The 15,075-nt window shown below is 35.0% G+C and overlaps 1 protein-coding gene across 2 annotated transcripts in view; it reads right to left on the bottom strand.

Annotated features, from left to right (window-relative positions):
* Positions 1 to 12,762, bottom strand: part of LOC138715335 (glutamyl aminopeptidase-like) — a 139,760-nt gene extending 126,998 nt beyond the window's left edge. The window contains exons 1-2 of one of the 2 annotated variants that reach the window (XM_069848146.1): positions 12,476 to 12,762; positions 219 to 395 (exon numbers count right to left, since the gene is read on the bottom strand). In XM_069848146.1, the coding sequence (XP_069704247.1) occupies positions 219 to 395; positions 12,476 to 12,762 (464 nt within the window). Of the gene's footprint in view, positions 1 to 218; positions 396 to 12,475 lie in introns of those variants that run through there. The other variant, XM_069848148.1, reaches the window with a different exon arrangement.
* Positions 12,763 to 15,075: the final 2,313 nt, after the last annotated feature.

Raw genomic sequence — 15,075 nt, 5'->3', positions numbered from 1 at the left:
CGTAAAATGTCAGTAAATTTATAAAACTATTTAGATTAAGTTAGTGGAAATAGTATTTAATTAACTGTATTATAAACCCTAATGTTGAAGCCGCTTATGTGTTACGTGACATTTACGTAAACGGCCTTCATTGATATGTAAGTAAAATCCCATGCTTGAACTTTGTCTTACATCTAATTGTTTCAGATGTGTGTAAATAAGATCGATTCGTAACTTACGTAATTCCCTTGTCTGTGAATAATCCACGAATTTTGTAGTTCTTTCGTAAGTCTGTTATCGCACCACTGAATAACATGTACAACTCTGCGTTGCTTTGGATTGGATTGTCGAGCATCAAGGTCATGGTGTCATCACTTCCATTTCTGGATACATTGGTGATTTCGATTTCTTGGCCCCTATACAATAAAAGCGATGTAATTAGCAGAAATAGATGGGATGATTATACTTCTTAAATTCGCATCTATTTGTTTTAATTACTTCACATTAACACTTTACAAGCAAAGCTGTAAAACAATGTTTTGTATTGTAATAATAGCATAGTGATGATGGTGGTGGTGATAGTTTACATTTAGGATGTGATTTTTGGTATTAACGAAATACACGAAATGTTTGAAAACTTAATAGTGTATTCAAGGGGGGGGGGGGGAACAGAAATCTAACGAAGGTAATCTGGGTCACAAAGTGGGCGTACTCTTCTTATTCTTAATTCACTTACTTTGTGAATTTTGAATGTGAATGTTGGTCTCAATAGCCTAGTTAAATATAATTGTAAGCATTCCCATAAAAAAAAACAAGATTACAGTACTGAATTAGAAATTATTTACACAATTTCTTCCGAAAATGGATACAAAATAAACCATACATAATTTAATAAAACATATAAAACAAAAGAAATTCATTAAAGACAATATATTACCCCAAACAATAGAAAGCAAAAACTTTTTACATTCACATATTGCAATACTTTCACTTACATAATCACAAATAGGGTAAGGCTGGCTATATCGCACCAGCTTAGAATTTATAATTTTTATAATACAATTTTTATTTTCTGTATTCCTTTACAGAGATACATTCCCAGAACATTTACCTTCCATGTTAAAAAAGAATCCTTGAATTTAATTTAATATTTTTTAATTAAAGTGACATTTTCGAAACACATGTCAGTGATGCCATTTAGGCAACTGGTTTCCTAAATAGCACCTGCGGTTTCGTAAATCGCACCTCTTTATCTGCAGGGAACAGGATGAAGGAAAGCTTTTAATATTGAACATATTGAAGAGTATTTGAATAAATAATGTAATAGATGCATATTACAAGTTTATTGAAATTAATGAAAGAGAGTAACGCATCTTCAAATGAAATTGAAAAAATAGAGCGTAAATTACGTAACATTTAAACTATCTGAATGCGTTTTTTATTGTTACACATTTGCCATGTGCTTCACCAGGCAGTTCAGACTGTAAACTGCGTCACCTTTTCTCCATGATTATCTCGAAACAACCTAAGAACTGCTTCAATATAGCTGTCTGAAATTATTTTAAGATAGAAACATCTAAAGCCAGGGCCTATGAGTATTATGACGAGGAAGCTGAAACAGGAGCATACCATTTTCCCGAGATAATCTAGCTTCTAAATTTTTGGAATGGGTCGTATAGGTGGACATACAGAAGCAGCACTTTTTTCTATTGCAGGTTTGAGTGGCAAATAAAATGTTTGGCTATTCGGCAAATAGTTCACTGTTGTAATCTGACTCAGAGCAAACAAATAACGATCCTGGAGGAGCACCAGCTGATAATGAAGGATGCACTGTTTGACGTTTAAAAATTATCACAGGTGGCACAAAATACCTGGTGTGCTTGTACAACACATACTTGTTGTATTAACGCCCTTTTCACCACTTGATATTGCACCCACCTCATGCATTCTTAGTTCAGTTAAAATTTTTGGAGCCTTCTTTTGTAGGGCTAGAATTGCTACAGTTGCTCATATCGCACCGGTGCGAATTAGGCACCTACAAAATGGTGCGAATTGAGAAACTACGTCTTAAGTTATTATTTCCTTCATTCTAGCCTATAATCACCACATGTTCGAAAATCCTACTAAGTTAAATGTTGTTTAATACATCTTTAAACGAATAACATGTTAAGATTATGGATTCCTTTGCATACAAATCCGTTATTTAGTTACAAAATGTTAGCTAAATATACATCCACCTGAGCGATTATATTAGATACACTATCACCACGTTGCTGACACAAAGAAGTGGCAGAAATCAAGTGACATGGTGGAAATTCATATGGTAGATTGTAACAATACCACTAGATGCCACACTACTACGGTAATTTGTTTTAAACTAGCAGTGGTGCGATTTAGGAAGCGGTGCGATTTATGCTACTCTACCCTACGTTTAAGAAACTTAAATATGATATAGCGTACAGAACAAATGACACATTGCAAAAAAGGTTATATAGTATTTTCGACAAGAATTTTAATAAATTCATTACTTCCGGTGTTTACAAATTAAAATGTCAATTTCCCGATTGTGAAGCCGCGGAAACTTATCGGAAATCATTTTCAAAGAAACTTTTGTTATGTAACATTTTTCACAAAAATCAATAATAAGCGAGATATTTCGGTTTATTTAATTCAGGCCCCCTTATAACCCCCCTTTTAAATAAAGTATTTTGAATGCTATATAGCCTAAAATCTAAGTTACAATGAATTAAATTCATATTCCAATTTTCATCGAAATCCTCTCAGCCATTATCGCGTGAAAAGGTAACATATCCAGACAGACAGACAGACTTAAATACCAGTCCTATCAAAATTTTTCCTGGGATAAAACTTATCGGAAATCATTTTTAAAGAAACGAACTTAACTTATATTCCAATTTTCATCGAAATCCGTTCAGCCATTATCGCGTGAAAAGGTAACAAACATCCAGACAGACAGACAGACAGACAGACAGACATACAAACAAAAATTTCAATAAAGCGATTTTCCACAAATGATTAGGGAAAACACGAGGATTTTACTGGAAGCAAGTAAAGAAATAGGTTTGGAAGTAAATCCTGAAAAGACAAAGTATATGATTATGTCTCGTGACGGAAATATTGTGCGAAATGGCAATATAAAAATTGGAAATTTATCTTTCGAAGAGGTGGAGAAGTTCAAATACCTTGGAGCAACAGTATCAAATATAAATGATACTTGGGAGGAAATTAAACACAGAATAAATGTGGGAAATGCCTGTTATTATTCGGTTGAGAAGCTTTTATCATCCAGTCTGCTGTCAAAAAATCTGAAGGTTAGAATTTATAAAACAATTATATTACCGGTTGTTCTTTATGGTTGTGAAACTTGGACTCTCACGTTGAGAGAGGAATATAGGTTATATTTCGTGGCATAAACAAAAGAAACTTACTGGCGTCTGCCTTAGAACATTCAAACAATTAATCGTTCAAAAAACAAAACAAAAAGCCACGATTCAATATATTTAATCTATCTTTCCCACATCTCGATCACATCTTGCATGCGATTATTTTTTTACGACGCTTTATCAACATCTTGGTTATTTAGCGTCTGAATGAGGTGAAGGTACTCGTAATAATGCTGGTGAAATGAGTCAGGGGTCCAGCACCGAAAGTCACCCAGCATTCTTGCAGTCGAGTGGGCATGGAATCGACTAGAGTCTTTTCAAATAACTACTGTTCTCAGCCACGACATTCCAAGCATCCTGGACATACAGAAGCGTTCTGCCCATGGACAGGTCTTTCACTGCAAACCCAGCATTTTCCAATCTTCCCTATTTTCTGCCTTCCTCTTAGTCACCGCACATGATCCACATATCTTAATGTCGTCTATTATTTGATATCTTCTTCTGCCTCGAACTCTTCTCCCGTTCACCATTCCTTCCAGTGCATCCCTCACTAGGCAGTTTCTTCTCAACCAGTGACCCAACCAATTCCTTTTTCTCTTTCTAATCAGTTTCACCATCATACTTTTTTCATCCACTTTTTCCAACACAACTTCATTTCTTATTCTGTCTGTTCACTTCACACGTTCCATTTTTCTCCACATCCACATGTCAAATGTTTCTATATGTTTCTCTTCATTTCATCGTAATGTCCATGTTTTTTCCTCATAAAGTGCACACAAAACACTTCACTAGTCTGTTCCTTAGTTCTTTTTCCAGAGGTCGCAGAAGATGCTTCTTTTTCTGTTAAAAGCTTCCTTTGCTCATGTTTGCAGTTTTTCTTGAGAAGGATAAATGCATTAACTTCTCGTTGCTTTCCGCACACCACTGTCCCTTTCGAATCTTAATAGATTCTAGGGGGCCCAAGCGTGGCGGTGAAGAGAGTGGATTTGACTAATTGGGCCCTCCGGACTTCACCGAAATTCACCGCAAGGATTGAATATTAGTTCTATCAGGATTTTTGACCCGATCAGATACCGCGAAATCCCAATTAGCCTTTGTCCCCCGCATCCTGGACGAACTTCTACAAATCATCAGAAAATCTTGGAGGGGAATTGGGCCAATTTTTCCGCAAATGTTTCTTTACTTGTGCCCTCGTAGTTCAGTCGGAAGAACGTCGGAATTTTGATGTAAACGTCTGAGATTCAATTCCGCGTCACTCCTTTTCATTTTATTGTGTTTGAAGATAATATAATGTAATAATGTAAAAAGAAAAAACTAACACCAGTATTATGCAACTGTATTGTTCCAAACCTAATATTAAATTTATGTTATTTATGTCGCTAAAGAACAATAACAGAATATAAATGATAAATTTAATATTATTTATATCGCTAACAACGATAACAGAATATAAATAAATTCAATATTATTTATACAGGATCACTAAAGAACGATAACATAATATAAATGATAAATATCGGTTTGTTTAATTAATATAAGATATTATATAATATAGAATTAATTATTCAAATAAAATTACCTATTTTACAAAGAAAAATGGTTATTTATATTACAATAATTTCTTATATAATTTCAGAGTATTTACATCGCGAAAGAACGATAACAGAATATTAATGCTAACTTGAATATTATTTATAACGCGAAAGAACGGTAACAGAATACAAATTATAATTTGAATATTATTTATATCGCTAAAGAACGATTAAAAATTAAAATGAAAACTTGAACAAGGCTCGAACTCCCAACCTACCAATCATTAAGCAAGCACTCTACCGCTGGTCTATGAGACGCAGGTATTAAATAATTCCATAGTTCCGGAACTGCTTCTACAAGGACATGCATCGTATAACATCGCCGTGACCCAAAGTGGACTTAGAAATTTTTCGCTGTTCACGAGTGCGGCCACTTTTTTTTTTTTTTTTTTTGACAACTGTACGTATCAGCCAGAACCTCAATCAGAGGCATAATGACATTATGTCAATTTAAACTGTAGAATTTATAAAATATTTCATTTTAGAATTATTAAGAATTTATTTTATTTTTAGAATTATTGAGAATTTATTCTGTAAGCAATCCAGAAAACAAATTTATCTTCATATTTAAGTACACAGCAAATTATGTTTTTATAGTAGTTCAAGAAAATAAATTATAAACAATACTGTAATTTGGAACATGAAGAAATAACTGATATTTTTTGATACGTGTGAAATCTATATTAATGTGAAGCATATGTCACTTTCGTTACATTTATTTCTCCTTTATACTTGAGCCCATCCTCCCTTGTATGTTGTAATTATTTTCATGTTTTGTTCGTCTGTGGTATCTTCAGGGTCACAAAATACGGTCCTGCTACGATACTTAGGCCTACAGATGAGACAAAATTTGTCTGGGAACTGCTAGTAATATTACTAATACTAATATTACTACTAATACTACTACTAATACTAATATTACTAATACTACTTATACTAATACCACTATTACTACTACTACCTTACTTACTTACTTACGTACGTACTTACTTACTTACTTATTTACTGGCTTTTAAGGAACCCGGAGGTTCATTGCCGCCCTCACATAAGCCCGCCATCGGTCCCTATCGTGAGCAAGATTAATCCAGTCTCTATCATCATATCCCACATCCCTCAAATCCATTTTTATATTATCTTCCCATCTACGTCTCGGCCTCTCTAGAGGTCTTTTTCCCTCCGGCCTCCCAACTAACACTCTATATGCATTTCTGGATTCGCCCATACGTGCTACATGCCCTGCCCATCTCAAACGTCTGGATTTAATGTTCCTAATTATGTCAGGTGAAGAATACAATGCGTGCAGTTCTGTGTTGTGTAACTTTCTCCATTCTCCTGTAACTTCATCCCTCTTAGCCCCAAATATTTTCCTGAGAACCTTATTCTCAAACACCCTTAACCTATGTTCCTCTCTCAACGTGAGAGTCCAAGTTTCACAACCATAAAGAACAACCGGTAATATAATTGTTTTATAAATTCTAACCTTCAGATTTTTTGACAGCAGACTGGATGATAAAAGCTTCTCAACCGAATAATAACAGGCATTTCCCACATTTATTCTGTGTTTAATTTCCTCCCAAGTATCATTTATATTTGATACTGTTGCTCCAAGGTATTTGAACTTCTCCACCTCTTCGAAAGATAAATTTCCAATTTTTATATTGCCATTTCGCACAATATTTCCGTCACGAGACATAATCATATACTTTGTCTTTTCAGAATTTACTTCCAAACCTATTTCTTTACTTGCTTCCAGTAAAATCCTCGTGTTTTCCCTACTCATTTGTGGATTTTCTCCTAACATATTCACGTCATTCGCATAGACAAGCAGCTGATGTAACTCGTTCAATTCCAAACCCTCTCTGTTATCCTGGACTTTCCTAATGGCATACTCTAGAGCAAAGTTAAAAAGTAAAGGTGATAGTGCATCTCCTTGCTTTAGCCCACAGTGAATTGGAAATGCATCTGACAGAAATTGACCTATACGAACTCTGTTGTACGTTTCACTGTGACACATTTTAATTAATCGAACTAATTTCTTGGGAATACCAAATTCAATAAGAATCTATACTAATATTAAATCTGTAAGCGAAAGTTTTCTGGTATTTTTCGCTTTTCCAAAAATAATTGGTGTTAACATGTATAATTAATCATCCTGAAACCGAAAATCGCTTTATTGAAATTTTTGTTTGTATGCCTGTCTGTCTGTCTGTCTGGATGTTTGTTACCTTTTCACGCGACAATGGCTGAATGGATTTCGATGAAAATTGGAATATAAGTTAAGTTCGTTGTAACTTAGATTTTAGGCTATATAGCATTCAAAATACTTTATTTAAAAGGGGGGTTGTAAGGGGGCCCGAATTAAATAAACCGAAATATCTCGCTTATTATTAATTTTTGTGAAACATGTTACATAGCAAATGTTTCTTTAAAAGTGATTTCCGATAAGTTTTATTCCAGGAAAAATTTTGATAGGACTGATATTTAAGTCTGTCTGTCTGTCTGGATATTTGTTACCTTTTCACGCGATAATGGCTGAGAGGATTTCGATGAAAATTGGAACATGAATTTTATTCGTTGTAAATTAGGTTTTAGGCTATATAGCATTCAAAATACTCTATTTAAAAGGGGGGTTATAAGGGGGCCTGAATTAAATAAACCGAAATATCTCGCTTATTATTGATTTTTGTGAAAAATGTTACATAACAAAAGTTTCTTTGAAAATGATTTCCGATAAGTTTTGTTCCGAGAAAAATTTTGATAGGACTAATATTTAAGGATATACAAGAGATTTAAATAGCAATACAATACATTTCCACCGCCGCCTCAGATTATAGTGTCGTTGTTCCAAAACTTCTATGCGCAAAATATTAAATTTTTTAGTAGGAAGAAAAACAAATTTATTCATTGAATAATTTCAAGGGAAAAATTGTTCTGGGGCCGGGTATCGATCCCAGGACCTCTGGTTGAACGTACCAGCGCTCTTTCCAATTGAGCTACCCGGGAACTCCACCCGACACACCGTCTCAACTTTTTCCTTTATATCCACACAACTCGCGTGGGCTGACGAAACGCCGGAGACCCACATCGAGTGCACACATTTTCTGTGTGACTTGGAATTGTGGTTTTCTGTTAACGTACACAGTGACGTATATATATTATGCAAATCTAGTCTTTCAGGTAAGGCTCCCTGTAAAGCAGATTTGAATAATTTCAAGGGAAAAATTGTTCCGGGGCCGGGTATCGATCCCGGGACCTCTGGTTGAACGTACCAGCGCTCTTTCCATCTGAGCTACCCGGGAACTCCACCCGACACCGTCTCAACTTTTCCCTTTATATCCACACAACTGTGTACACTCGATGTGGGTCTCTGGCGTTTCATCAGCCCATGCGAGTTGTGTGGATATAAAGGGAAAAGTTGAGACGGTGTCGGGTGGAGTTCCCGGGTAGCTCAGTTGGAAAGAGCGCTGGTACGTTCAACCAGAGGTCCCGGGATCGATACCCGGCCCCGGAACAATTTTTCCCTTGAAATTATTCAAATCTGCTTTACAGGGAGCCTTACCTGAAAGACTAGATTTGCATAAAATGTATTCATTCTATGGCAGTAGTGCGTAGGAGATCGTGAATTCTTACATTTTCGAAAGAAAGAAATATAATTAAGTTATACATAGTAGAGTGTATTATTTGCTGCATCACTATTTAAGTTATTTAATAGAGCAAAAATGTGAAAATCGATATGTGACAAAGGAGTTATTGCAGGAACGACGACGATGGCTACAATGAAATTAAAACAAATGACTCCATCTATTTAAGGCGGCCTTGACGTTTATCAATATTAATATACAGAGAATATTTTGTGTGTTTTTATGAAGTATAATCTCAGAAGCTAAATTAACCTTCACTATTTTAAATTTGTAGTTTCTCTAGATGTATGTAATGCTACAAATGAGGACTGAGGTAAGATGAAAAGAAATCTGTACGCACAGAAAACTTGATATTCTGTCGAAATATTGTAAAACTTGATTATTGCAACTTTATTTGGTCCACATAAAATACTCTAATTTTATACACTCATTTTACCATAGAGATCACTGGAGCTGAGTTATTTTAAAAGGTGTCATTAAATGGCGTTCCTGCGCTCATAATTTACCCATATTTGTTTCCTGTGTTTCTTAAAATAATATTTATGTAGGGTAAATTATTTTTTTATTTGCATAAACAATGATATACAACCGAGCGAGTTGGCTCGGGGGTAGCATTTGAGACACGCATTCGGTGGTCCCGGGTTCAAACCCCGTGGCCGACCAATCTGACTGAGGTTTTTCATGATTTCCCTTAGTCATAAAGGCAAATGCCGGATTGGAAAGATACATGCCATTATTCATCACCGCCTCAATTACCAATACTAAAAACATTAATCAAAGTCTATAATCAGTTACATGAACACAAGCCATCTACAACACACAATAGAAACAGGAACTCAACAAAAGTAAAAACGGCCTACTGATATACCCACACATTCTAAACACGCGACATGACCACAGATGTTAAGGCGTGAATAAAATAAACTTAACAAAATAAAGAAAGACGCACAGTAAAGTTAACATAAAAATGATCTTCGTACACAATCAACTCTATTAATTTGGAGTGATTTATTAAAGGATGCATTCATGACTAATTTAAAAAAATGTTAAACGAATTATATTTGAACCAAATGAGTGTTCTCTGGACCAAAATGATACCATTTTAATTATTTAAATACAATTTAAATTAAGTAGCATATTAAACGATTTATTCTTCTATCAAACACGAATGTTCCCTGGACCCAATTTTCTATTTTAATTATATAATTACTTTATATTTATTTCTAATAAGTGCAGCGGAGCGCATAGTATCATATAAAACTTCACTCTTAACCGAGTCATATGCCTTTTTGAAATCTATGAATAACTAATGCACTGTACCCTTATACTCCCATTTTTTCTCCATTATCTGTCGAATACAAAATATCTGGTCAATAGTTGATCTATTACGCCTAAAACTACACTGATGATCCCCAATAATTTCTCTACATATGGAGTTAATCTTCTCAAAAGAATATTTGACAAAATTTGGGCTACTACTACCACTCCTACTAATACTAATAGCCTACTTTTTTATTTTATTTTTTATTTTATTGGGTTATTTTACGACGCTATATCAACATCTAGGTTATTTAGCGTCTGAATGATATGAAGGTGATAATGCCGGTGAAATGAGTCCGGGGTCCAGCACCGAAAGTTACCCAGCATTTGCTCGTATTGGGTTGAGGGAAAACCCCGGAAAAAACCTCAACCAGGTAACTTGCCCCGACCGGGATTCGAACCCGGGCCACCTGGTTTCGCAGCCAGACGCGCTGACCGTTACTCCACAGGTGTGGACTACTAATACTAGTAATACTAATAATAATACTAGTACTAATACTAATACTACTAATAGTACTTATAATACTAATACTACTACTACTAATACACTACTATTACTACTACCACCACCACCACCACCGACCGTTACACACAGTGATTACTCTTGGTTGCCAAATTAGTAATTTATTTGCAAACCACTATGTTTTGGAGAACTGTTTTTGCTAATTTGGAAATTAAAAAAATATTTTAATTCAAAACTCACCTCCAAATTAAAGATCTTGAAAAATGTATTCAGTATTTTTTTCTCACGGAGGTCTGATAATATAATAATAATAATAATAATAATAATAATAATAATAATAATAATAATAATAATAATAATGGCTTTATTTAACCTGGCAGAGTTAAGGCCGTAAGGCCTTCTCTTACATTCAACCAGGATTAAAACTTGCTTACATAGTTGAACATAAAAGTGGATCAGAATTAAGTAATTACATACTGATACAATTTAGGTACTTAATGAGATCAAAAGAGGTAGTTACATAAAAATTTACCTCATAAAATAAAAATAAACATAGTGGATTACATATTATGTTGTTAGAATCAAATACGAATCACATAAAAACAAAAGCCGATAATTCAATAAAAAATGTACACAGTAGAAATAAAAATAAACACATTAGTATACATATTAGTATTAGATTACAATTAAGTAGGATTCACATAATTAAACCAGAAACCGACAATTGAATAAAATGTACACAAAAAATATATTAATAATAAAAAACAACACAGTGGGATACATATTGGCGTTAAGTGATAAATAAACACGATTTACATGATTACACAATAAAAATAAGAAACAAAAAAAAATAATAAAAATAAAAAAATAAAAATATATACAGTGGAACACATTCCATTAAATATTTGCAACGCGTTAGGTCTGGCAACTCATCATAAGATATTTTTCTAATTTACATTTAAAGGAAATTAAAGTTCGGCAGCCCTTGACTTCAGGCGGCAGAGAATTCAAGTGACGAGAATTAGCAACAGTGAAAGATGAAGAATGAAGAGATGATGTGTGGAGTAGTATTTTTAGCGTGTTATCATATTGTGACTGAGTATTTAAGTTATGATACTGAGATAGACTGTGGAATCGGACGGATAAGTAAGAGGGAGTAGAGGTGTGCAAAATTCGGTATAAGAGAGAAAGGGAATGTAACTTTCTCCTCTCATTTAACCTGAGCCACAATAATTTATCGAAAGAAGGCGAAATGTGATCGTAGTAGCGGACATTACAAATGAAACGAACACACACATTATGAACACGTTGCAGTTTCTGGGATAAATCCACCGTGAGATCATTGAATAAAGCGTCACAATAATCGAAATGAGGCATAATAAGAGTCTTTACAAGCGTCTGCTTTAATTTAGCTGGATAGTGGTACAATCTTTTTAATGAGTGAAGAGTGGAAAATACTTTCTTACACGTGTGTTTGATATGCGTGTCCCAGGTAAGGTTAGATTCAAAATGAACTCCCAGGTTTTTTACAGTTGAACTGAATGGTATGATCGCTTTATTCAGAGTCACAGGAGGAAGGTTCAGCATATTAATAGAGGGGATTAATCTTTTTTTCGAAAATAAGATAGCCTGTGATTTATCTGTATTTAAGTTGAGTCCGAATAATATGGCCAATGCATTTGAGTCGTCTTGAGTCGTTTAAGAAGATATGTTGGTATCTCGCAAGAAATAGTATATTTCTGTATTATCCTACATTATCCATTTTCTTTCCCATTCCTATTTAATTAGATCAGATCCATTCTAATATTTTTATCGAAGTGTATTTAATTCCTGCTGCCCCTTAAAATTCACATGTTCTATCTTCATCCCCATATATTGATTTAAGGGCACTATCAATAGTTAGGTACTATCTTTGTAATGTCATCTAAATTCTGAATTTTATTGTAAATTCAATACGTAATATGTTAAGAACGTTTTGATCCTAGAGTCGTTTTAGGAAAAAATGAAGAAAGAAACTGTTGCGTACAATACGGTAGACATTGATGTATTTTTAATGCTATTTTGTAGGTGACTCACTGAATGCTGATGTTAACTTGGTGAATGTTGAGAACTTCATGAGCGTGCAGGATTACAGTGCTTGTGGACTCGTGGCAAGTGACGTTGATCAGAACGCTACCGTTGAAGTAACCATCACTGATGCGTGGAAACACCTTCAGCTGGTAGGCACTGGGTCGCAGCGACTGCGGGAGGCGTGTGAGGTTTCTCCATCTTAATACTTCTTGGCGAGATAATGCCTCTCTCGGATCGAAATAGCAAGATGTCGCCGCTACAAGAGTCAGGAGCGCAGCAATGTGAACGTACATGTCACCTGCAAGACAAAAGTGTGTCATCCAGATCTGTAGAATTACCATACGTCCCCAAAAGCCAGATTAGCTGGACATTAAGCGAAATTTTTCGAAATTCGTGGAGTATTATAAACAGCCTACAAATACGTCAAATTTCGTATAAAAGAGTAATTTAAAAACCATCTCTTTATTAGTTGAATATATCCATTAGAGAGCAATATAATCTTGCTCTATTTTAATGGTGTATTACAGGTTCTTCTGTTCAGTTTAAGCCACTATATTTCATAGTACCTACTTAGATGCTTGTCACATGAACCACATCCGCCATTGACACGTTATTATATAGATTTTTACTTAGACTTCTTTTCTGTTTCACAAATAAACTGCGACTAAATAAGATCAGCAAATTATAACATTTAAGCAGACAAAAATAGGCTACGCTACTTTTATATTAAGAATGCCGCCAGGTTTCCCTAAACTTAGCAGCCAAAAAAGCATCCATTAGACATCGATGCTAAAGCTCAATATAACAACCATTTCCTGCGATCTAATGACAAAAGTGAATTAATAACTGAATATAGTTATTTGTAATATACCAGTTGTTCCAGTTTAACAGGGTCAAAATTATACAGATGATAGAGGAGTCTCACATGAGTATATAGAGAGGAGAATCAATGGATGGAGATGCCATTTTAAGGTATTAATTAAACGCTATAATTCTGTGTTAGCGTGCGAGGTACTATTCACATTAATGTTCATTCCCATTGTAAATGGTGGTATGAGATGGAGCATTACACAACAGCGGATCCTGCTCACTTAGATGTTGACGTCCGCCGTCACCTGAATATCACATTCTCTCATTGTTGGATTGGGAGAGGAAGTCTCATCCCTTGGCCACCGCGATCACCAGATCTCATTGCGCTAGACTTTTTCTTTTGGAGACACATCAAATCCCTACTTTACGAAACTCCAATGGAAACTGACGAGGAATTGTTGCCAGAATCCTAGTTAGCTGTCTCGTCGTACTGCAGATATCGGGAATATTTCAGAGAGTGCGTCAAAATTTCGTGCTCCGTTTTACTGTATGTATCGAGGTCAGTGGGCACCATTTCGAACAGTTGCTATGAGTTGTAAAATACAGTGCATACATTTTTATCATAAGCCAGAAGAGGAAAGCTCCCCTAATTCTTGAAGAGTTGATGATTATGTCATTTCATTATTCCATGATCTGTGAAGTAGAGTGGAAGAGGTAGTGCACAGCGTAGCATGTGAGCGCTCGGTTACGAATCAAGAACAAAAGATACAAACAATAGACCGGACAGTTCTTTATAATTTTAAATTTTGGAAGTGCTGAAAAATGCTTTTCAAAGACGATGCTCAAAGTGTAGAAAGATAAAATGTACGTACTGTATTTTGAAAATAAAACAGCATAAATCAACGTTTCGCAAATTATATTGTTCGCCTGAGAGTTTAAGAGCCCGTGGAGCATTAACATGGCATCTCCTACCATTGGTTTTAAAGGATGAGACATGGACATAAGTTACGCTGGGCACATATTGGAAAATGTGAAACATTTAATATGTTTCGGGGTTACTTTATCAATGAATGGGAAATGGACTAAGCACATTGACATAACGAAACTCAAGTGCGGGATAAAGAGCACCGAAGTATTGAGATTGTAACCGAAGAAGGAGACCACATCTGCCCATTAGACTACGTGTGAAAAAGGAGACATGGACACACATTTTAACCCATCGTGAAAAAGCAGAAAATCTCCGTAGAAAATATTATCTACCACGCTCGATGCTAAGTCGGAATAGGAGCTCGCTTGCATTTCTTGACCTCATATGGAATAGAAAATACGAACAAAAGACTGGATTGTTCCTTTTGAAGGCGAGACAGCTTAGAACATCAGCTGTTGAAGTTTATGTTACTGACGAAGAGATAATGCTAACAATTTAATTATACACTTTTATTCTTGTTTGTATGTTAGTTTAGGATATATGATATATGTTTTGTTTGTACCATTTTCATATTATTCAATATGTTTTATGGAGAATGGTTGGATTTAATCATAGGTGAGCTGGGAGAATCCAAGAAAGTAGAACTTGTCTTGTAAAGCACGTACAGTCAAAAGACCCATGCACTAGATTTAAGGGTAAATTCTGATAGTGTAGTGCATCTGTATGAATATTGCTTAATAAACCTACCTACCTACCTATCCATCTATCTATCTAACAAACGCTTTGACTCTATCACGTAAATGTGATACCAGCGAAACGTTTCCTTGAAGACTTACGTTAAGATAATTTAATTTGGTAGACGTGAAGG

The sequence above is a fragment of the Periplaneta americana genome, chromosome 15 (assembly GCF_040183065.1).
Source record: "Periplaneta americana isolate PAMFEO1 chromosome 15, P.americana_PAMFEO1_priV1, whole genome shotgun sequence".
NCBI classification, from domain to species: Eukaryota; Metazoa; Arthropoda; class Insecta; order Blattodea; family Blattidae; genus Periplaneta; species Periplaneta americana.
Note: the sequence above shows the minus strand (reverse complement) of the source record. Positions and strands in the feature narration are given on the sequence as shown.